This window comes from Syngnathus leptorhynchus, chromosome 22 (assembly GCF_054491065.1).
Source record: "Syngnathus leptorhynchus isolate UIUO chromosome 22, UIUO_Slep, whole genome shotgun sequence".
NCBI classification, from domain to species: Eukaryota; Metazoa; Chordata; class Actinopteri; order Syngnathiformes; family Syngnathidae; genus Syngnathus; species Syngnathus leptorhynchus.
Window position 1 is genome coordinate 6,536,239 of NC_141216.1, and position 22,061 is coordinate 6,558,299.

At 47.9% G+C, this 22,061-nt stretch overlaps 3 protein-coding genes and 1 pseudogene across 5 annotated transcripts; 1 reads left to right on the plus strand and 3 right to left on the minus strand.

Annotated features, from left to right (window-relative positions):
• Window positions 1-97: 97 nt before the first annotated feature.
• Window positions 98-5,387, minus strand: LOC147039787 (PDZ domain-containing protein 7-like). The gene is made up of 18 exons (XM_085904064.1): window positions 5,218-5,387; window positions 4,809-4,892; window positions 4,513-4,745; window positions 4,308-4,445; window positions 4,062-4,236; window positions 3,799-3,975; window positions 3,583-3,730; window positions 3,169-3,229; window positions 2,923-3,100; window positions 2,622-2,833; window positions 2,401-2,559; window positions 2,176-2,303; window positions 2,008-2,099; window positions 1,818-1,909; window positions 1,668-1,739; window positions 1,196-1,534; window positions 1,000-1,100; window positions 98-935 (listed from the first exon to the last, which is right to left on the minus strand). The coding sequence occupies exons 3-18, from the start codon at window positions 4,685-4,687 to the stop codon at window positions 762-764; spliced, it is 2,421 nt and encodes an 806-aa protein (XP_085760190.1). The 5' UTR covers window positions 4,688-4,745; window positions 4,809-4,892; window positions 5,218-5,387; the 3' UTR covers window positions 98-761.
• On the plus strand, window positions 3,255-22,058 carry scn4aa (sodium channel, voltage-gated, type IV, alpha, a). The gene is made up of 30 exons (XM_085904069.1): window positions 3,255-8,725; window positions 8,836-8,986; window positions 9,059-9,240; window positions 10,949-11,192; window positions 13,453-13,777; window positions 13,919-14,037; window positions 14,120-14,209; window positions 14,274-14,402; window positions 14,471-14,562; window positions 14,629-14,904; window positions 14,972-15,035; window positions 15,118-15,259; window positions 15,351-15,548; window positions 15,632-15,775; window positions 15,851-15,959; window positions 16,312-16,550; window positions 16,622-16,795; window positions 16,865-17,221; window positions 17,788-18,171; window positions 18,239-18,280; window positions 18,371-18,506; window positions 18,569-18,723; window positions 18,790-18,963; window positions 19,028-19,150; window positions 19,387-19,668; window positions 19,744-19,797; window positions 19,865-20,002; window positions 20,070-20,174; window positions 20,306-20,576; window positions 20,653-22,058. The coding sequence occupies exons 5-30, from the start codon at window positions 13,502-13,504 to the stop codon at window positions 21,903-21,905; spliced, it is 5,526 nt and encodes a 1,841-aa protein (XP_085760195.1). The 5' UTR covers window positions 3,255-8,725; window positions 8,836-8,986; window positions 9,059-9,240; window positions 10,949-11,192; window positions 13,453-13,501; the 3' UTR covers window positions 21,906-22,058.
• On the minus strand, window positions 5,656-7,143 carry LOC147039789 (peroxiredoxin-like 2A; annotated as a pseudogene). Of its 2 annotated transcripts, none has more exons than XR_015063356.1 (5): window positions 6,887-7,143; window positions 6,454-6,545; window positions 6,256-6,396; window positions 6,001-6,162; window positions 5,656-5,922 (listed from the first exon to the last, which is right to left on the minus strand). The product of XR_015063356.1 is annotated as a peroxiredoxin-like 2A, transcript variant X2 (transcript). The 2 variants fall into 2 exon arrangements; XR_015063355.1 differs by having other exon boundaries at window positions 6,001-6,165; window positions 6,887-7,140.
• Window positions 7,549-10,396, minus strand: dydc2 (DPY30 domain containing 2). The gene is made up of 7 exons (XM_085904070.1): window positions 10,352-10,396; window positions 9,959-10,114; window positions 9,690-9,806; window positions 9,336-9,491; window positions 9,102-9,179; window positions 7,859-8,959; window positions 7,549-7,652 (listed from the first exon to the last, which is right to left on the minus strand). Exons 2-7 carry the CDS (start codon window positions 10,103-10,105, stop codon window positions 7,623-7,625), a joined length of 1,629 nt encoding a protein of 542 aa, XP_085760196.1. The 5' UTR covers window positions 10,106-10,114; window positions 10,352-10,396; the 3' UTR covers window positions 7,549-7,622.
• Window positions 22,059-22,061: the final 3 nt, after the last annotated feature.

Genomic DNA, 22,061 nt, shown 5'->3' on the forward strand with positions numbered 1-22,061 from the left:
GTATATATTTTTTGTAAATAATTGCATCATTATATAATTTTAAACATACAAAAATATATAAAACAAATGTAAAAATACAACAGCAGTAATACATTATAATTATATAATAAAAAGTACAGTGAGTGAGTGTAATAGATTGTTTTAATTTGAATGTTTTGGATGAAATCAGTTTTATGCTGTACAATTTCATTCAGAGAATTTGATTTTATTAAAATAAACTGCCTCAAATAAATGTTTTTTAATTTCTCAATAAAATTGTGAATTCTTGTATTCAAATAATCAAATTTGCATGCACATTTTAATTGACGTTATTTTCCATATGACCTGGCCCCATCTCTCCATTAAAAAAAAAAGAATGGGGCCTCTTAAGTATCAATTTTGGCCCACCCCTGCCTGCCTGCCTTCCAAGTTTCATTATGGCTAAACTTTTTCAGCACATGCGAGCAATTTACATTCTTTCACCAGGGGCCCAAGAGAAAGCACTTTTTTTTTTTTTTTTTTTTTAAACTTCAAGCAAATGACAACTTTGGGCTGTTTTGTTACTCTAAACAAATCTGAGTGTACTGGTCACTGTGAATAGACCAAAGAAATGTTTTAGCTAGGTCTCGTTTCATATTAGATGTTTTGTCGGGCTTCCACGGCACATGTAGAGAAATTACAAATGTATATTTTCACCTTGCTGTACATTTTGTGTTTTTATTAAAGGTTACACTGAATGGTTAAATGTGATTTGGTTTCGGAAATGGAGCCATCATTGACCACTAGGCTCTGCTAATGATGTCTTTTTGGAGACTTGCAGAGGGGGGCACTCTGACCACCAGCACCATGGGGTCTTTGGTTTTGTCGCTGAAGGCTTTTCGGATGAGGTCGACGGCGTGCTGGTGTGTGACGCCTTGCAGCGAGACGCCGTCCACGCTCACCACCTCAAATCCGGCCTGGAGGAGACCAGAGAGACGAAATTGTTTTTAAGATCGGGCACTTGAATCTCTCTGCGTATACCTTGAGCACATCGCAGGTGGAGGCGGCTCCTCCAGGGAAGATCTTCTCCACCTTCACCACAGGTTGGACCTTGGACTCTATGCCACCGGATATGCTGATGCCTGCGACATCGAAGACATCCGCTGTAAATTCAAATTGCTTCAAGGGCCAGAGGTAAAAATAAATCATTTCTCAATTCTAAATTTCAAATACTCACCCAGCGACTGCTTGGTCTTGGAGATGCTGACCGTTTGCAGTTCATACTCTTGTGGAGAACGTCTGCCTGAATCTGTGACGTCATGGCTTCCGACGGCCGGGTTTTCAGCGACTAGCCAATTAGGGCTCAGGTGACCTTCAGGCGATTGTTTGTGCTCCTCTGTGAACCAGTACCCATCTACTGGAATGTCTAACAATGGCGTGAAGGGGGCGGTGGGGCGCCGTCGTCTTTCTCTGGATGCCCGTGGCCCCGACAGACTGAGTTTCTCCAGCTTGTCCGCTAAGTGGCTCTGCTTCTCCACTATGGCAGCGCTGTGCAGCTCGAAGCCTCCTCGCAAATCTAAATCAACCGGTATTTAATTTTCACACAGACTGTCGAAACTGACTTTTTTTTTTTTGTATGTTCAGTGCAAATTGTATCAAACACCACATTTTGATGGGTTCTTGTAAACAGGAAAAGACGAAGCACCAACCTGGGATGGGTGTGATGAGACGGCGTTTGGGCGCTCGGCCGGACGCGGGCGAGCGAAGAGGCGGCGTTCGGACTGATGGGGGCAAAAAAAAAAAAGCAGAAGTAAGAGACATACTTGTATGCATGTTGTTTGTGTGTCACATGAGGACACCTGAACGGTATTTGAGGATGTCGTATGCCTCCACCTCCACCGCTTCCACGGCGCTGTTAAATTCATGGCGGTGGGCAGCAGGAAGCATCAACCTGCAGAGAAACAATGCATTTAATCATTTATTCATATTAGTTCCGAATATTATATCCATAAAAAAAATATACCTGCAGTATTTAATTTTGTGATTTACCTGACCTCCCTGAGCAGCAGCAATTTTTCAGGCCTGTCCAGTACGGCCAGCAGGTGGCGTATCAACGTCTCCACACATTTTTCATCCAAATACTGAGCATGGAGGCACAAGTGGCATCACAATATTTTTCATACCTATGGCACAAATGGAAGATTGTCAACGTCATACCGTCCGACAAGCTTTCATGACCGCTTCCGTCTCGTCCTCTGTCAACAGACGATGCGCTAACTCTTCCACCGCTCGCAGCATCTCCTCCGGCAACGGTTCAATGCTCGGCCCTCCTCCAAGACTCACACCTGGATCAGGACAGAACATTTATTAAGAATCACCATGTAGACATAAGTATTGGGACACCTACGGAACATAAAAATACCAGAGCAATGTAGGGAATACCTTTGTCAGTGGACAGTGACTTGGAACGTGACCTGGGAGTGTCTTTTTTGCGAACACCCCCAAACAGCAAGTTGACCAACGTCTTGGAGCGTTGCAGTGCGCTCTTTTCCCCCGAGGTTTTACCTCCTTTCTGCTTTTTGGCCTTTTTTTGGCTGATTTCTGCATGGAGGTGCATTTGTGTAAGAGCCCCCCCCCCATACACAAAATCTTAAGTCACACACCTGCTATGGTGACCTGGCTTTGCGAGCGACTGATGGGTCGGCTGGGTCTGCTGAGGGCCAGCAGTAGCGCTGTCTTGTGGGACTCCCTCTTAGGACCGCCTTCATCCCCGTTGTCCTCCTGGCGGATGGCTGTGTCGCGCAGTAGCGTGGTGGGCCCCCGGTTTCGGGTGGTGTCTGTCTGGATGGCGGCCTCGCTGCGCTCTGACTCAAAGCTACCATGCAGGAAAAAAAAAAAAAAAAAAAAAGACACACGGCTGTCATAAGAGAGGAGAGAGAAAGCCCAAAAACATCCCACACACACCTTTGGTCCTCCGTGGAGATGCACACGTCCACCATGTCGGAAGCAAACGGCAGAGTGGGCGGGAACATGACTTGAGACAGGCCACTCAGGGAACTGACCGGCGTTTCCGAGGACAGCGAGGACGCCGACGAATTAGACTCGGATCCCAGCGAAGAAGATTTCTGACCCCCATTGGCCACTGAGAGAGAAAACTTGAATGATTCTTGTAGAGTCAGAGAGTGAGACTGTAATAAGATGAGGACGTACATTTGTTAAGCCATCTGTACTCCGCCACCATTTCCTTGTAAGCGGGATAGCGGCCGGCCTCCTGGTAGGGTGGGGGTGGGGGGGGGGGGGGTATTGTACATCAACTCATATTAAACTTTGATGGCATCTGTGCTATATTTGATAGGGAGTAACACATGAGGGAAGATGTCGCACTTTCGTCTGCACCCGATCCTCTCTGCCTGTTGAATAATGCACACGGCTCGGCTATTTTCTTCAACACGGCGAAACCCAAGCTCAGACAAGTCAGGAGGAATATTACGAACGTGCGCCAGCTGTCTCACACAGTCGGCATTTTTAATAATGGCCGCTGTTGTACGCGTTGGACATTTCATTAGGTACCCTTGGAAGATTTTGAGTGACACTCTGATTGATTCGTTTTTTTTTTGCTCTCACCTTGATGGTCAGCATGACATGTGTGTGGCTCTTCAGGACCTCCACGGCATTGCTGTGGCTAATGTCCTCAAAGCTCACACCATTGGCAGCCAGGATTTGATCACCCATCTTAATCCCGTTCTGCTCGGCGAGACCGCCGGGGTCCAGCCTGAGACGTCGGGAATCCACAGTGCGTAAAGAGAAGTTTTTCTATAGAGTTGCTAAAAGTTTACTTACTTGGAGACATAAATGCCTAAACCAAACTCCTTCCCGCCACGGATGTTGAAGCCCAGGCAGTAGTCATCGGAGGTGGTGTACAAGTGGACGATCCTGCGAAGGCCGCTACCTGCGCTGGCCTCTGATGGCGTCCGCCCGCTTTCCTCCACCACCATGCGCCTGTGTATCAAGTCCACCCTGGAAAAGCATATGTGGAATTTTTCGAATGACCAGAAATTCATGAACCAAATAATTCTACGTTGCTTGTTCTCACCACTGCTCACCAGGTGGTCTTCTCTTTGGAGTAGCGTATCCCGGGCACCTTGCCCACGCGCCTCACCACCATCCTCAGCCTGTTGTTGCCTGTCAGGACCTTAACGGCGCTGCTCATGGTGATGCTTTCCAAACTGACGCCGTTTACTTCCACCAGCTTGTCACCCACCAGCAGACCGGCCTCCTCTGTGCAAATCAACAGGGAGTCAAAAAAAACAACAACGCAAAGGTCACCTGACGCCACCACGGCATCCCACCTGCTGTGCTGGCGTCTTCCACCTTGCTGACGAAGATGCTCAGACCGTGTTCGCAGCCGCCCCGCACGCTGAAGCCCAGTTTGCCATCCAGGCTTTTGTCCACCGTGATGGTGTGAAGGTCCTCGCTGTCATCGCCGCCTGAAGAAGTACAATTCCACAGAGGTCTTCACGTTTCACTACCCTCTGTTGATATTTTCCGTCTCACCATCCACAGGCGAGTTGATGATGATGACACGGCCCATAGGCGAGGAAGATCGGATTCCTCGCCGCCGTCTCTGCTGCTGCTCCTTCTTGCGTACCATGTTGCGTGCGGCCGAGTGTGACTTCCCCCGGGTACCGGGGACTTTCTCCCTGCAGGAGGGGTCCGACCATTGAGCCATGGATCCTGCCGGTGCCGACCTCGTTCAGCAGCACAGAATGGGGAGGAAAGCCGCCAGACTAGGTAAAGAGCGCATTTGTTATATTGTGGTCAAACATGTCAATTTACAGGTCAATCCTTACCTGTATGACACAACAGCTGACTTTTTGGCATCCTAAAGTCACAAGTCCCGCCCTTCTTTCCCATGATTCATCTTTCTCAACTTCCTGGTGAATATCAATCAAATACTGTATTTAGAGACATTTTTTTTTTATTGCAACCATATTGCTCTATTCTAAAGTGCGTGATTAGCTTGTGCGAAGTAGTTAAGGGAAGTCAAGTGATCACGTGGTGCGCTGCCATGGTAACGCATTAACACCCGTGACATCACCCCAGGGCTTCCCCCAGGACCACGGACAGCGTCAACAAAAAGCCTTAGCAATGCAAAACTAAACACACAAATACATTTACCGTAACATAATACCCGCTTTAGCCACTTTGCCGATATCGAGACAGACAAAACTCAGTAACTCCAATAAATGAACAACTTACCGAGCATTATACAAACAAAGTCTCTTTTCCATCAGTCCTTGCTTGAAAGCCGCAAAAACAATCATGGAAAGAAGGTGAAAATAATTCTGTCACACAGAAAATATTCGACTTTATTTTAAATTTAAATCCCTCCACGCTAATCCAAGTCGTTCGGTCGGCCCGTGCGTGTATCTATTTGGAGCAAAGACGTCTGTCGCACCCGGCCGGACTCGACGTTAGACCCGCCCCTGCTGCACGCTGATTGGCTGGTCGAGCTTGAGTAGGAGGTAAACGATTGGACGACACTAAACTAAACAGCCATCCTAATCAAGTCGGATGACCTTAAATAATTAACCTTTTATGAATTTTAAACCATATTTGTTGTTTTTTTTGCACAAATTCTATTTCTTTTCAGTTATCATAAGCAAAAATCTGTTGTATGTAAAATAATAAACTCTCTCAAGTGCCATGACATTTTTATTGCATAAGAAAAGGAATCCCAGTCTTTAAAACATCAACTCTGTTTGCTCCGTAGAGTTTGAAAACAGACCGTCATCAACAGACCAGGAGGCTTTTTGCTACACAAGTCATCTATGCATGCAGGTTAGGTTACTCAGTGACATTATTCTTCACGGGCACGGGCGTTATTTCTCTGACAGCTCGCATCACATCTTCAATTTTGACCTTATCTCCAAACTCCATCTCTCGGTGTTCCAGTAGGATTCCCTGGAAGGAATAAAAAAAAAAATAACTAAACAGTTATCCCGACTCGGTTATCCACAGACTGAATTAGGTCGCTTCTACCTGCTGTTCACGTCCGATGACAAATACTCCGCCAAGCACGAAGCCCTCTCCCAAGATATTGCCCTTGAAGCCCTTTCCGAATGCCCTGAGGCCATTCATCCACACCCCGGCACGAAGAAACGCCAGGAGGCCCAAGCGTCGCTCGCGAGGTCCATAGAAGCACTTCTGCCATGAACAGAAGCACAGCGTGAAAATTCAAACTCGAGGAAACACAAGACAAACCACAGATGAACTTCATAGTTTTCTCCAAAAGACCTTTTCGTCCAAGAAGATCTCCCCGTTGAAGTAATTCCGGAATTTCTGGACCTCGTCGCCGATGTTCTCCTTGACCACGGCGTACAGTGGAACCCCAAGCTGGTTCAGCTGGGGCTTCAGAGAGGACAGCTCTGCAGCTTCCTGGATGACAGCGTGTTACTCTTCCATCGTGCTAAGTGCCGTCATCAAAATCTTTACCTCTCTGCACAGAAATCATCCAGGTCTGCGTACCGCCATAATGACAGCGCCCCTCTGCTCCCACAGAGACTTGGCCTTCAACTTGGTCTTCTCTGAAATTGAAGGTGGATATTAAGTTGTTGCAGGGGGATGAAGTGGCAGCAAAGAGAGGAAAGTCCGGGTTGACAATTTTGAAATTCAGGTGAAAGGACAGGGAAATAGATGAAGCAATCGTGGGTGGAAGTGAAGGGAAAGGGCCAATTGATAGAAAGGAATTGAAAGAAGTGACTGAATCCAAGAAGGGACGGGTGGGTGAAGAGATCACATGACGGATTAAAAGTGAAGGAAGGAGGCAAAGGCTTACAAAGCAGCCACATTGTAAACTCAACAAAGTCCCTTTAAAAAAAAAACAAAAAAAATCCTTCTCGGCAAAAGTTTGCACGCGCACTCTTACCTGCAGTCAAAGTCGTGAGCTGAGCTTCTCCTAGATAATGAAGGCTGGCCTTCAGCGGCGTTGTGAGGAACATATCCGTCACGAAGTTAAAAAATCGGGCCACCAGGCCACCCGCAGCCGTTGCGGCTTGGACCAGGACAGCCATTCTGCTATTGCTGCTCCTTCTCTGTACTTCTTACTCCGAAAATGGTTTGACGTCCACCTCGTCCGCAGCTCTTTTGCTGACGCTCCGTGCGTGTAACCGCGACGCCTTCATGAGCGCGCACGTCACAATTTCATTCGTTTTATTTAATCGAGAGGTGCACGGTGGCGTGACGTCATAAAGCAGTCATTGTGCAAGGACGATTTTCTGGTTGATAAGTCACCAGGGATAATAGGAGTACACTCCTTTTTTTTTAATTGAGCACAATCATTTCCTGTTTGTCGAGCGAACTTGATTTTTTAGTCTATTTTTGTGCAAATATACATGTGCGCAAGCACCTCTGTTTAATTTAGGGACCGTCCACAAATTAAATGTCCTTGGGTGACATGTCAAACGGACATCTGTTTTAGAGACCGTCCACAAATTACATGTGACACATGGCAGACAAATTGAGAAAAAATATTCACCAAAAATGCAGTGAAACTTTTTAACATCTACAACAAAGTAGCACGCGGTGTTGTTTCAAGTACATAATGTTTATTTGAATATGTAGGATCTTCAGAATTGTTCATCAGTGGACCCTCAAGCAGACATTTAGTTATTTTCCTGCTGTTCTGTTACTACCTGCAAAGCCACACAAATGTTAGTCACCATTAAACAGTTGCATGTCACAATTACATCAAAAAAAATCCTATTAAAAAATGCATAAATAACATTCATTTAGTTTTGATGGCTTCTTTTTTTCCCTTTTTCAGATCTGCTGGTGCCGAATTGACCTGTGGCGTTACCGTAACGTGTTAGCAACCAAAATGGCCATGCATTTCACCAACCTCTTCCGAGTCTTGAACAACTGGTGTTGAATTTGAATCAGGGGTCTCTTCAGTTTTTGCCAACTGGTTGTCAACCGGCGGGACTGGGTTGGACTCAGTTGCTGCAGCCTGGGGGGCCTCAACCTGCGTAGGCGCCTCCAACCTGGACTCCACCTGCATAGACTCGGACTTAGCACACTCAACTTGAGAGGACTCCGCCTCTGTGGACTCCACAATTGGATTCTGGACCTGCGTAGACTCCAGTAATAAGGAGTCCACCAGTTCAGACTCTGAGGTCTCAATGTGTTTGGATTCAACGTCCGACACTTCAGCTTCAAAGGATTCGGAAATGGCGGTCTCGGACTGAGCTAGGTCCACCGATGGAGATTCCATCTCTGCAGACTTGGGATGAGAGGTCTCAGCTTGTTCAGATTCCATGTTGGAGACTTTAGTCTGAGAGGTCTCAGCCTGCACAGATTCCACCGACTCCACCTGTCCAGACTGCAGCCGGGGGCTCTGAACTTGGGTGAATTCAGCCGGAGTGGACTCTGCCTGTGCAGATGCTTCTGGTGTGGACTCCACCTGTGCAGACTCTGCCTGTGCAGATGCTTCTGGTGTGGACTCCACCTGTGCAGACTCTGCCTTTGCAGATGCTTCTGGTGTGAACTCCACCTGTGCAGACTCAACCCGGGAGGTCTCAGCTTGTGCTACTGAGTAGCAGCTCTCAGCTGGAGAAGATTCCGATTGCATGGACTCGGCCTGCACAGACTCCCCAGGCGTGGACCCCAAATGCACATCCCCTGCCTGGGAGCTCTCGACTTGTGTTGATTCCACATTGGAGGCCTCAGCCGGAGAGGACTTGTCTGGGACATGGGAGCCCTCTGCTTGGTAGGTCTCAGCCTGGATGGATTCTATAGACTCTGCCTGGGACTTATCAACCTCCCCCTGCTTAGCTTCTCCTTGCATGGACTTAACTTGGGTGGATTTCATTTCTGCAGACTCATTTTGCTCAGACTCCATTTGTGAAGACTCTGTATGAGAGGTCCCAGCTGGTGTGGTTTCAACCTGGGATGCCTCAGATGGAGAGGATTCCACCATTGCAGATTCAGCCTTCTCGTCCTTCTGGTAAAAAGGTGTCAGGAGAATTCTGTAAGTTCATTTGTCCTCATTCCTCTCATCTGGTTTTGTGTCTCTCAACCATGCTTCTGCTTCTGTTCCCAGCTGGACTCTCCACTCAATTCAAAAAGACCATTCTTTAACTCACCATGTTCTGCTCTTGGGATTTCTCCATTTTGGGCTGGTCCTGCTGGATGACGTCGGTCCGCGGAGAGACAACTGGAGCCTTCACCTGGTGGACACATGAACACGTGTCTCTCCGCAAGATGGATCCCAAACCAGCTAAGGTCTCGCTTTCTTACCCCATGCACATGCGTAGCTCACCCTGACCCCGTTCTCATAAGCCAACACACGTTCCATGCACATGCAGAAGAACCACCACCAAAGACGTTTTGATGTTTTTTTTTTTCACCTCCTGATCATGTTCCAGAGGTCCACTTTGCTGTTGGGTTTCTTGCTCATGGGGGTCGCTCACAGGCTGCTTAGTATGTGTGGCTCCCGCATGATCTTCTGGTCCTGTAGGCTCCGTTCTAGAGAGCTATTAAGGTGCCAAGTGTCAAATAGCCTTCAAAGCTACAACATTCCATCTGATTCTCTGCCTTCACCTTGCCTGCTCTTCACCTCCCATTCATCCCAACTCTTGGCTGAACTTGCTGCCTTCTAAATGCTGACTGACCTCTGGAATGTGACTACACCAAATGGCAAAACATAAATAAAATAAAATAAAGTTAGGTACTTTTACAGCTGGCTCCTTCTCGGCGTCCTTCTCAGCATCTTTTTTGGTGTCCTTCTCAGTATCCTTCTCACCGGCTTTAGCTCTTTCCTTCTCTATAAGTGCCAACCGGGTCTGTTTCTGTAAGAAAAAAATCGATTTTTTAAATAAATATTCGACAATGTTTTGATGCGAGTGGTCATTTAAAACTATCAATTTCAAAACGTTAGACAACAGCGCCATCTATTGACAGCATTCACAAACTAAACTTTATTTTCATATATCTGTTTGACCTTTTCTTCATATTCAACGTTGGAGTTGTATTTGTACAGCCAGTGAGCCAAAAACTGGATGGGGTCCATGGGGCGCTGCTCTACCACTTCAGCAAGCCCCTCTGCCAGACATGAACCCAGATGCGTCTTGACAAACTCGGAATCCATGTTTTGACTCTGTCGGGGTAGTAGAATTGCACTTGTAATTCATATGATTGCAATAATACAAAAGTCTGTACCACTACAACTAGGTTGATCTCAAATTTGAAGTCATTGGCTCTTTTTTTTTTTTTTTCAAGATAACTCAGGGTCAACATGTAAAGGAAAAATAATAATAATTTGCTCCATTGTAATTCTCTCCAAATAAATTCATTGACCTTTTAAAATGACAAGAAAGAAAAGGACGAAACAAACCAGTTGCCAAGCACGACTGCACTTCCCGATGTGTTTGTTTGTGTTCCTATGGTAACAGTGTCGCTTTCTTAATAGTCCCCAGAACAGGTTTGAAAGAGTTCCGACTAATCTGTGCCATTGTTATTACACTTTACAGAATTAATAATAATTTTGTCTATCTTGGTATTTTTCAATTAGTTTAGTCAATAATTCTAAGGTGCAGTAATCCTTTTCACATTCTTTACATTTGTGTAATTTATTTTTTACATCGGTTTTTAATGTAATTTATTTCGTTTTGGTTTTAATTATATTATTCTAGCCAAGCTATTATTATTAATATTTATTATTTATTTGTACATATTTTTTTATGTATTTTATTTCATGTTGGTTTTAATTATTATATTATTTTAGCCAAGCTATTATTATTAATTTGTACATAATTTAATCAATTGTTACTTTATAAAATGCATACAATTTTACATGGGAACAGGTTTCAAAAAAAAAAAAAAATGCATACAATTTTACATAGGAACAAGTTTAAAAAAAATAATCCACACACGTAGTCAAATTAACTTGCCCCCCTAATTTACATGGATTTTCATTTGCTTTTGCGCCTAGGACGCCGAGAGGGAGATGTGAATGATGCTAACCTGCCGTGGAGGAGCGACGCCTCCGATTTCAGGCTGTGGTACGTCAGCGTCAGCAGCAGCTGCCCCTCACAGAGAACACACGGCCGGGCCGGGGCAGTCACGAATCACAAGCACGTCTTCCTCAGACTTCAGGACGACAACGACGACAGGATTTATTCTCCTCCTTGTCCACTAGACTGGATTCTGTGGGATCCTTTGCACTACCGTGGAAGGTATTTGACCTTTTACCTTTCTCGGGTTGTCTTCTCTTTCTCGCTGACATTAACTTTAATTATAGTCTCAGGTTGAAAACTTCTGAGGTGAAAAGTTTGCATTGAGGTGTTTACGTCCAATTTAAGGAATTGAAATTGCCACATCCCCACAACCCACCATTTTTTTTTTCTCCATTAATATAAAAATGATACTGCCAAAATGTAAAAGTTTGATTTGTTTGGGGCTACAGTTGCAGTTATTGGGCTTGAATTAAAGATATAGTTAGCTCACATTTGTTCTAATAATAAACATAGACCTGTAATTGAGCTTGGGGTCATATTTGGAATGGGGAGACTTCTCTGTAGTGGTTTTGCATGTGTGTGTTAAGTTCGGCATTTTCATGTCCATGGTGGACCTTCTCCTTTGAATTGTACCTCTATTGTTGTGCTTCAGCCACTTTTCACACTGTATTTTCATACCGCAACAATTCCACTTTGTTTTTCCCCAAATCATGCTGCTTTCTCCATAATTGTGATTTTTTTTTTTTTCCTTTTTTGTCCACCACCTAAAGTACAGGTGTCAAAATCAAGGCCCGGGGTCCAGATACGGCCCGCTACATCATTTTATGTGGCCCGCCAAGACAAATTGTGCATCAAATTCGTGTGTCATTACTAGAATTGCAAAATTGTCTTCACTTTTAACAATATCTTTTTTTTTTTTTTTTACAAATATTTGACCAGTCTTTACTCGTCTGATTTGAAAACAAGTTATTTGTCAGTTTGTTTTGTAGCTATGAGGTGCTCATACATTTATTTGGGTTGGCAGTCATAATGGCCCTCCGAAAGAAGATATAACTACAATGCGGCCCGCGAAAAAAAAAAAGACTTTGACACCTCTGACCTAAAGTGTCTTTACTGCATCTGCCGTCACACGTTCACGGACTCTTGGTAGGGTTTTGAGTTTCTTTCACCAAGCGCGACCATGTGACAGAGTACTTGGCTGCGGCCGCCGTGTTTTCCTGGGGAAGATGAAAAAGTCAAATTGCGGTGGTTGTCTTGGATCAAATTTACTTCTTGATTCATGGCGACATGGTACACATTTCATATCATCCTGTTTTATTTCTTCCCACATGTAATCTACTCAGATTACTGTGCCATTCGAGCAAAGGCCAAATGGGTCAGAGGCTGAGAGTTTGAAAAACTGCACATCAACAACAAATTCTGATTCCGTTCAATTACTCACCAATCTTTGCTTTCATCGCATAAAATGCCGACACAGATGCGAGGCGTGTGCTCCTGTCAAAGGCTCGAATTTATGTCTGTGGGGCCTCAAGAGCGTACGGGCCGGCTTAGCTCTGGTCTTTACAGCTCGCCGGGGTATGCGATGCCACGGTGGCGCGAGCAGCTACCCTCGCGGCAGCAGCAGCAGCCACACTGCAGATATTTCCAGAGTCATCAGATCCAGGGGACCCTTGCGGCCAATCACGATTCTGTAACACGCAGGCCGCAGTTTACAGGTGTAAAGCTAGGAATTAGTCAGGCTCCCTATAGGCTTCGAAATACGGGGTTAATTGGCAGCTGACAGGGAGTGATTCGACCCCGTGAGAAGGCAGCGTGGCCAATTTGAAAGAAAGCCTTGGGGCGAAGCGTCTATCCACACAAATCGCTCCTTACGTTGTCTGATAGCTTATCGCAGTATCTCAGCTTCCAGAGTTAGTTGTGTAACTCTTCTTTTATCCATTCTATTTAAGCAACTTCTTTATTTACTGTACATTTGACCCCAGCTGGGGATTTCAAGTGAACTTGTCCTTTTCAGTCCAACAATGTCTTGGGTATAAAATACGCCGAGGCAACGGTGAACGATCAGGTGTCTCGTAGCCACGTGGCCGGGGGCTCGCAAAGTGCACCCGAGGGTGCGAAGGCGGAAGCGCACTTGTGTTCGGAGCCCCCACCCATGCCGTGTAAAGTGTGGTCGGGTCGGAGATGATCGGGAGGGGATGTGAAGGCGGGCGAAGGAATGAGCGCAGTCATTCGGGTGCTGTAACTTGACGCTTGGTCTTGACAGCCGCTAGCAGCTGGGGGGCCACCGAATCCAGCTCACATGTGGGAATTCATCATCCGCTACGTTATCACTCTCTCTCTCTCTCTACGAATGTGTCTGCATGTAGGTGGGCAATAGCCATTCATGCGTGTGATTGATGGATCTCATTTGGTTTGAACTTTTTTATTTTTCCGCAGCTCGCATCCTCAAAAACCATATTCATAATTTTCCACCTCGCAGTTCCACCTAGGGTGACCCCTGTGCGGCGGTAGCCCTTCGCGATGCCAAGATGGCTCCCCCGCTCCCTCCCTCAGCCGCCAACGCGTTCCGCCCCTTCACCCGAGAATCGCTGGCGGAGATCGAGAGGCTTCAAGTGGAAAAACGCAAAAAGGCAGACCCAGTAGACGGACACGATGAGACCGAGGTGGAGAAAGAAGAAGCGCCGGCGGCCCCCGATGCTGACTTGGAGGCCGGCAAGAATTTGCCGTGGATTTACGGAGACCCTCCGGCGGAGATGATCAACACACCGTTGGAGGATTTGGACCCCTACTACAAGGCTCAGAAGGTCAATTGGATTTTTAATACCGCTTTTTTTTCCAGAACAATAGCGGTACGAGTACTCACTCTTTGAGTACGATACCGAGTACCGATACTTTTGGTCACATCGTATAAAGAAACATTTTCATGTCACTTTTGTGCTTTTTAGACGTTCATGGTGCTTAGCAAAGGCAACACCATTTTCAGGTTCAACGCCGAGCCAGCGTGCTACCTCCTGAGCCCCTTCAGCGTCGTGAGAAGAGGATCCATCAAAATCCTCATCCATTCATATCCTTAACGCCGCCCGCCGCTCATTTCAACCCGCTCCCTTAATATCTATCGTCCATGTTTCCTTAACGTAACGCCTCAAATTATTCAGCATGTTCATCATGATCACCATTTTATCCAATTGCGTGTTTATGACCATGAGTAACCCGCCGGCCTGGAGTAAAAATGTCGAGTGAGTATACGCTCGTACGTTTGAATGTCGATTTTCACGCTAAGACATTTCTTTCCGTCCTCAGGTACGCTTTTACTGGGATTTACACCTTCGAGGCCACCGTCAAAGTGTTGTCCAGAGGCTTCTGCATCGGCTCGTTCACATTCCTCCGAGACCCGTGGAACTGGCTGGATTTCATGGTGATCGGCATGGCGTAAGCAACACGAGCATCATGTTGATCCGCCAAGTAGGCAACCTTCTGATTTTCTTTTCTTTTTCTAGGTACATCACCGAGTTCGTCGATCTCGGTAACGTGTCCGCCCTCAGGACCTTCCGTGTGCTACGAGCCCTTAAAACCATCACTGTGATTCCCGGTACGCTCTTTTTTTTTATTCCATTTTCCTACCGCAGTTTCCTTTTACGCTTTCTTGTCCCGGCAGGTCTAAAAACCATCGTGGGCGCGTTGATCCAGTCAGTGAAGAAAATGGGGGACGTGATGGTCCTGACTGTCTTCGCTCTGGCTGTTTTCGCGCTGGTCGGCCTGCAGCTCTTCATGGGCAACCTACGGCACAAGTGCGTCCGCTGGCCCGTCGACGGCAACGACACCGCCGAGCGGTTCCACGTCACCGACCCGTTAGCGTTTGACAACCGAAGCGTCGGTTTCAACGCTAGCGATTATTCCAACTTCAATTTTGCAGACTACGTCGAGAACTCGGGTATGTCGCATCGTAAGTGTTACGTCGATAAAATCATTTTTACAGGATTCTGTTCAAATGTGTGCAGAAAACTACTACTTTCTGGAAGGCAGCAAAGATCCTCTTGTATGCGGGAACGGTTCCGATGCTGGGTATGATCTTGACATCATTTCTTCACCTTACTCCCGTCGAGATGAGGTCTCCGCTCATTTCACCTCCGTGACTTCACTCTAGAGTCTGCCCTGAAGGTTTCACGTGCATGAAGGCCGGCGGGAACCCAAATTACGGCTACACTAGCTTCGACTCCTTCGGCTGGGCTTTCCTGGCGCTCTTCAGACTCATGACCCAGGACTACTGGGAAAACCTCTTCCAGATGGTTGGAATTCCGCAGGCGTTTCCTCTCCTTCTCACCCGACGTGGAGAACGCCTCCTTATTTGTCGTAGCTTCTCGTTTGTTCCAAACGCAGATCCTGCGGGCGGCGGGCAAAACGTATATGCTCTTCTTTGTGGTGGTGATCTTCCTGGGCTCCTTCTACCTCATCAACCTCATCCTAGCGGTGGTGGCCATGGCGTACGACGAGCAGAACCAGGCCACGCAGCGTGAAGCCAAGGAGAAGGAGGAGGAGTTTCAGCGTATCCTCGAGCAGCTCAAGAACCAGGAACAGGTACGCCCTTAACTTACCTGACTTTAGCTGAGCTTGATGGGCTTCTACACCAAACTGATATTTTTTGGTTTTGTTTCTTGTAGGCTCAGCAGTCTGGAAGTGGAGAATCTCCGAACAGTAGCAAGCTGCCAAGTCGCCAATCGAGCCTGGAGCGCGACGAAGCTGTCAAGGACTGTAACGGCAAGATGGTCCCGAGCCTCACGGTCCGACCGCCCACCACGGTCGCGGTCAGTGGCTTTCGTCTTCCGAGTCATCAACTATGAGGCTTTATTGTAGTTGTTTTGATTTTTTTTTTTTTGAAGTGTAATGTTGATGAGGAGCTCCAGGAGAAGTCTCCAGGCATGCTTAATCCAGATGATCTTCATCCGGACGAACAGAGCCAGAGGCAGAGGTCCACCAGCGCCGTGGAAGGTACTGCTCGGTCCCATTCGCTAGGTGTTAAGCCCTTTGCGGGTGCGAAGAGATAAACGTGGCATCAAGTTTGAAGCAGAGCTGAGGTGGCAGCACAGGCACAATTATATTGCTGTCTTGCTTCATTAGTAAGAATCGCTGTCAACATTCAACCGCTCATTTCATTTGGGAGAATGAAGCCATGCTACTTCAAAGTCCGGCGGCTTTCCAACTGTCGTTGTCACCTCGGTGAATACGACCCACACCGATTATAGAAACAAGATGAACGTTTGTAGCATTAGCGTGGCTATTCCTGGGTATTAACTTTCAAAATTGGTCTCTTCTTTTTGACAAGATGTCTTTTTTTGTCCAGAGTTGGAGGACACTCAGAGGCCGTGCCCACCAGGCTGGTACAGATTTGCCAACATTTTTCTCAAGTGGAACTGCTGCAAGCCCTGGATGACCCTTAAAAAGTGGTTGTACCTTATTGTGATGGACCCCTTCTTCGATCTGGCCATCACCATTTGCATCGTGCTCAACACGCTCTTCATGGCCATGGAGCATTATCCCATGACTCGAGAGTTTGATGAGATGCTTTCCGTGGGCAACCTGGTGAGGTCAAACTTTCTGCTGTTTATTTCTATAATGCTGACTTTCATAACTTCTGGAACTTTTCTTTTCAGGTTTTCACTGGAATCTTCACAGCGGAGATGGTCCTTAAACTCATTGCCATGGATCCTTACTACTATTTCCAAGTGGGTTGGAACATTTTTGACAGCATCATCGTCACTCTCAGTCTCGCGGAGTTGGGCCTGGCAAACGTTCAGGGGCTCTCGGTCCTGCGTTCCTTCCGTCTGGTGAGTGTCGCTCACCCGGTCACTCGCACTCACTCTCACTCATTCACATCTTCTGCGCTTTGGCGATAGCTCCGAGTCTTCAAGCTAGCCAAGTCCTGGCCCACCCTCAACATGCTGATCAAGATCATCGGAAACTCCGTAGGCGCCTTGGGCAACCTGACGCTGGTGCTGGCCATCATCGTCTTTATCTTCGCCGTGGTGGGCATGCAGCTCTTTGGCAAGAACTACAAGGACTGCGTATGCAAGATCTCCGATGACTGCGAGCTGCCGCGCTGGCACATGAACGACTTTTTCCACTCCTTCCTCATCGTCTTTCGCATCTTATGCGGCGAATGGATCGAGACCATGTGGGACTGCATGGAGGTTTCCGGGGCGGCAATGTGTCTCGTCGTCTTCATGTTGGTCATGGTCATTGGAAATCTCGTGGTGAGTAGATTCTTTTTTTTTTTCTGTATACTTTCAATGTAAAAATAACGGTTCCTCTTGGAAAATGGCCAAATTAGGTCTCGATGTCAGAATAAGTGACCGTGTCATGAGCACTTCCTGGTAGGTTATTCATAGAAATGAAAAGGAAATAGCTCATCGGCAGGAGAGCTGAAAAGCGCCGACTGCCAAGTGCCAAATTTTCCAGATGACCCCCCCCCTCCTCCTCAAATCGCCATCTCAGGGGGGCTGAGCTAGCGTTCGTTACGTACACGAATGAAAAAAAAAAAAAAAAAGTACACGCTTCTATTTAAATCCAATGACTTGAGAAATCAAATTCTGCTTTTGACCTTGTGTTAAGATCCAGATCAGGTCAGCGTGCTGCCACCACGCAAACAGCTGCCGAGCACGTGTGAAAGGGGAGTCATCGGAGACGGCGTATTCGACCGTAATTGATCATATCGCTTCGATCGTATGGCTTAATCCAGGATTTGATACATGTTAGCATGACGGGGAAGCAGCTAACCCTATCGGCTAATAGACTCGGGATATGTCGACCTTCTGCACAGGTGCTGAACCTCTTCCTGGCTCTACTGCTCAGTTCGTTCAGCGGCGACAACCTGTCGACGGCGGATGACGACGGCGAGCTTAACAACCTCCAGATCGCCGTCGGGAGGATCACGCGAGGCATCGACTGGCTCAAAGCGAACGTCACCAAAATTCCGGGAAGAATCCTGGGCAAAATACCCAAGGCGACCGAGGACACGGTGGAGATGAACGACTTAGACAAAAGGGCTGATGGGATAGCGAATGATGTAGCTTCCGGCCCCGGTTTGGATGGAAAGCTTGGTCTCGGTGTGCCCATCGCTCAGGGAGAGTCAGACTTTGAAAATCTGGATGACGACGAGTACGACTCCAATCTGTCCACTTGTGGCGACAGCCTTCACGACGATGTAAGAATGAAAGACTTTACCGTGTTGCGCTAAAGTCATTAAAGCTTTTTTTTTTTTTTTTTAATAGAAAAGCCTAGAGGACGATCTAGGTCTTATCAAAGAAGTCAAAGTGAGTAGCTTCTCTCCCCCCCCCCAAAAAAACCAACGATATTGTCTTTTTGGTCCGTTGAAGCATTTTGTCTCTGCTATACCCGAGCAGCTGATGGGCGTGGCCACCGAGGACGCCGACGTGTCAATGTGCAGCACGGCCGATTATCAACCCCCTGAACCCGAACTGGAAGAAGAAGAAGAGGAAGAACCGGACCCGGTGGAACCCGAAGCCTGCTTCACCGACGGTAAGAATTGAAAGGGTTATCGCGGTTGTATTTGGAATCCATTTATGATGTCTCACCGACAGACTGCATCGGGCGCTGGCCGTGCCTCTCTGTGGACGTGGATACCGTAAAAGGCGAGCGATGGTGGAAGCTGCGCAAGACCTGTTTTGCCATCGTGGAGCACGACTGGTTTGAAACCTTCATCATCTTTATGATCTTGCTAAGCAGCGGCGCTCTGGTAAGTCCTCGGAACGCGTCCCGACGTGACTCGCCGGGACATATTTGTGGCGCTACCCTTGGACAGGCTTTCGAAGACATTTACCTCGAGCGACGGCGAATCATCAAAATCATCCTGGAGTACGCCGATAAAGTTTTCACTGTCGTCTTTGTCACGGAGATGCTCCTGAAATGGACGGCGTACGGTTTCAAGACTTACTTCACCAACGCCTGGTGCTGGCTGGACTTTTTTATTGTCGACGTAAGTTCTCGGAAAGTTCCGACGAGGGTTCGGCAGGGTCATAAACGGGCTTCTTCGGTTTCAGATTTCTCTGATTAGCTTGGTGGCCAATTGGATGGGATTCTCCGAGCTGGGGCCGATCAAATCCCTCCGAACGCTGAGGGCGCTGAGGCCTCTACGCGCACTCTCCAGATTTGAAGGCATGCGAGTAAGTGAGATCGACACGCCTGGTTGTCTGATCAGACTGTCATTGTGTGTTGTTAGACTTACAATTAAGCTAAGTGGCTAACCAGACTGTTATCTGCACGCTGGTTTGATACGTGTGACGTTTCTCCTAGCTTGCATGCTTTAAGCCGCGTGGGAGCGCAAGCAGGTAAGTGTCGCCATGTCGATCGTCGTTCCTCGCCTCAACGTCAAGCTCCCTCATGCGTTTGCCCTCACCAGGTGGTGGTGAACGCGCTGGTCGGCGCCATCCCGTCCATCTTCAACGTCCTATTAGTCTGCCTCATCTTCTGGCTCATCTTCAGCATCATGGGGGTCACCATGTTTGCCGGCAAGTTCTACCGCTGCATCAACACCACTACGGAGGAACCCTTCGCCGTCGCCCAAGTCAACAACCGCAGCGAGTGCCTGGCCCTGCGGGAAGCCACGGGGGAAGCCCGCTGGGTCAATATAAAGGTCAACTACGACAATGTGGGGAAAGGTTACTTGTCGCTACTCCAAGTGGTGCGTCATCTAAAATGTTCTCCGTTTCAAAAAAAAAACCAACCACAAATAAACGTGTTTTGATATTTTTTGTAGGCAACCTTTAAAGGCTGGATGGACATCATGTATGCCGCCGTTGATTCCAGAGAAGTACGTAGCTCGCCAGTCACCGAGCCTTAAATTCTTTCCATTCATACAATTTGTTGACGCTCCTCAGGTGGAGGAGCAGCCGTCGTACGAGATCAACCTATACATGTACATCTACTTTGTCATCTTCATCATCTTCGGCTCTTTCTTCACGCTCAACCTCTTCATCGGTGTTATCATTGACAACTTCAACCAGCAGAAGAGAAAGATGAGTGTTTACATTTTTGTCTCGAAGCTACTAATAATCCTCATAACGATGACATTTGCTGCTGCACTTGGGAGATAAAGACATCTTCATGACAGAAGAGCAGAAGAAGTACTACGAAGCCATGAAGAAACTCGGTTCCAAGAAGCCGCAGAAGCCAATTCCACGTCCCGCGGTACGTTTTACGAAGACATTTCAAAATGGATTGAGCGAGTGTGAAATGTCGACAATCTCGAGACCTCAGCTCAGCTCGTCATCGTGTGTTATCAACACTCTCTCACTCTGTTTCTTCTCTCCGCCTGGCAGAACTTTCTCCAGGGCTTAGTGTTTGACCTCACCAGTCAGCAGTTCTTTGACATCTTCATCATGGTGCTCATCTGCCTCAACATGGTGACCATGATGGTAGAGACGGACAACCAAAGCGCAGAGAAGGAGGATTTCCTTTTTAAAGTCAATCTGGCCTTCATTGCGGTCTTCACCACCGAGTGCGTACTGAAGCTCTTTGCTTTGCGGCAGTATTTCTTCACCAACGGTTGGAATGTATTTGACTTCATCGTGGTCATCCTCTCCATCGCCGGTGAGTGACCAAATTGCCCTATGAAATCGTGTTCTATTGAAGCCAGTCATTCCCAAAGTTCTTCCTTCTCGTGCAGGCACGATGCTGTCGGACCTGATCGAGAAGTACTTTGTGTCACCCACGCTTTTCCGCGTGATCCGTCTGGCCCGGATCGGTCGCATCCTACGTCTCATTAAAGGCGCCAAAGGCATCCGGACGCTTCTCTTTGCCCTGATGATGTCGCTCCCCGCCCTCTTCAACATCGGCCTGCTGCTCTTCCTCATCATGTTCATCTTCTCCATTTTTGGCATGTCCAACTTCGCCTACGTCAAGAAGGAGGCGGGCGTGGATGACATTTTCAACTTTGAGACATTTGGCGGGAGCATTATTTGCCTGTTCCAGATTACCACGTCGGCCGGCTGGGACGGGCTCCTGCTTCCCATGCTCAACAGGGAGCCCCCCGACTGCGATCCCGACTTTGAGAACCCCGGCACGGACGTGAGGGGCAATTGCGGCAGCCCGGGCTTGGGCATGATATTCTTCAGCAGCTATATCATCATCTCCTTCCTGGTGGTGGTCAACATGTACATCGCCATTATCCTGGAGAACTTCAACGTGGCGCAGGAGGAGAGCGGCGACGCGCTGTGCGAGGATGACTTTGAGATGTTCAACGAGACGTGGGAGAAGTTTGACACGGACGGAACCGTGTTCATCGAGTACGCCCGTCTCTCTGACTTTTGCGACGCTCTGCAGGAACCGCTGAGGGTCGCCAAGCCCAACCGCCTTCGTCTGATCCAGATGGATCTCCCGCTGGTCATCGGCGATCGCATCCACTGCCTGGACATCTTGATGGCTGTCACGGAGATGGTCCTGGGAGACACGCTGGAAATGGCCGCCATGCGGGAGAGCATCAAGACCAAGTTCCTCCAGAGCAACCCGACCTCGGACTCCTTCGCTCCCATCGCCACCACCGTACGGCACAAGGAGGAAGCGTGGGCCGCCGCCGTCGTCCAGCGGGCCTATCGGAGCCACCTGCTGCGACGGGGACTCCGTCACGCCGCCTTCCTGCGCCGCTCCAAGAGAGGGACCGCCCAGATCCGAGACCCGGCGGCGGAGAAGGAGGGATTGATTGCGCGCAAAATGGGAGCTCTGTATGCTAGCTGTGTCAACCTCGCCAAGGAGAAAGAGACTCTGGTGGCACCAGGAACCAGACCGGGTCTTGGTGCTCCTCGGTCGAGTGTGGTGTCTGTACCTGTGGAAATCAGTAATGAAGTGCTGCTGCGTTCTGCCCCCGACCCAGCCCGAGTCCTCGACAGCCTTCGAGAACACGTCAGAGAGTCGCGTGTGTAACCGAAACCTCAAAACTCAAATGAACGTTTTGATGAATGCAAGAAGGTTTGCTTGTCATGTTCAAGTTCTCCAGAGCAGTCTTAAGATGACTTTTGGGAGTCTCAGAATCAAACTTTCCATTCTTTCAACGCACTGTAGCAGCACCTGACGTTGCAC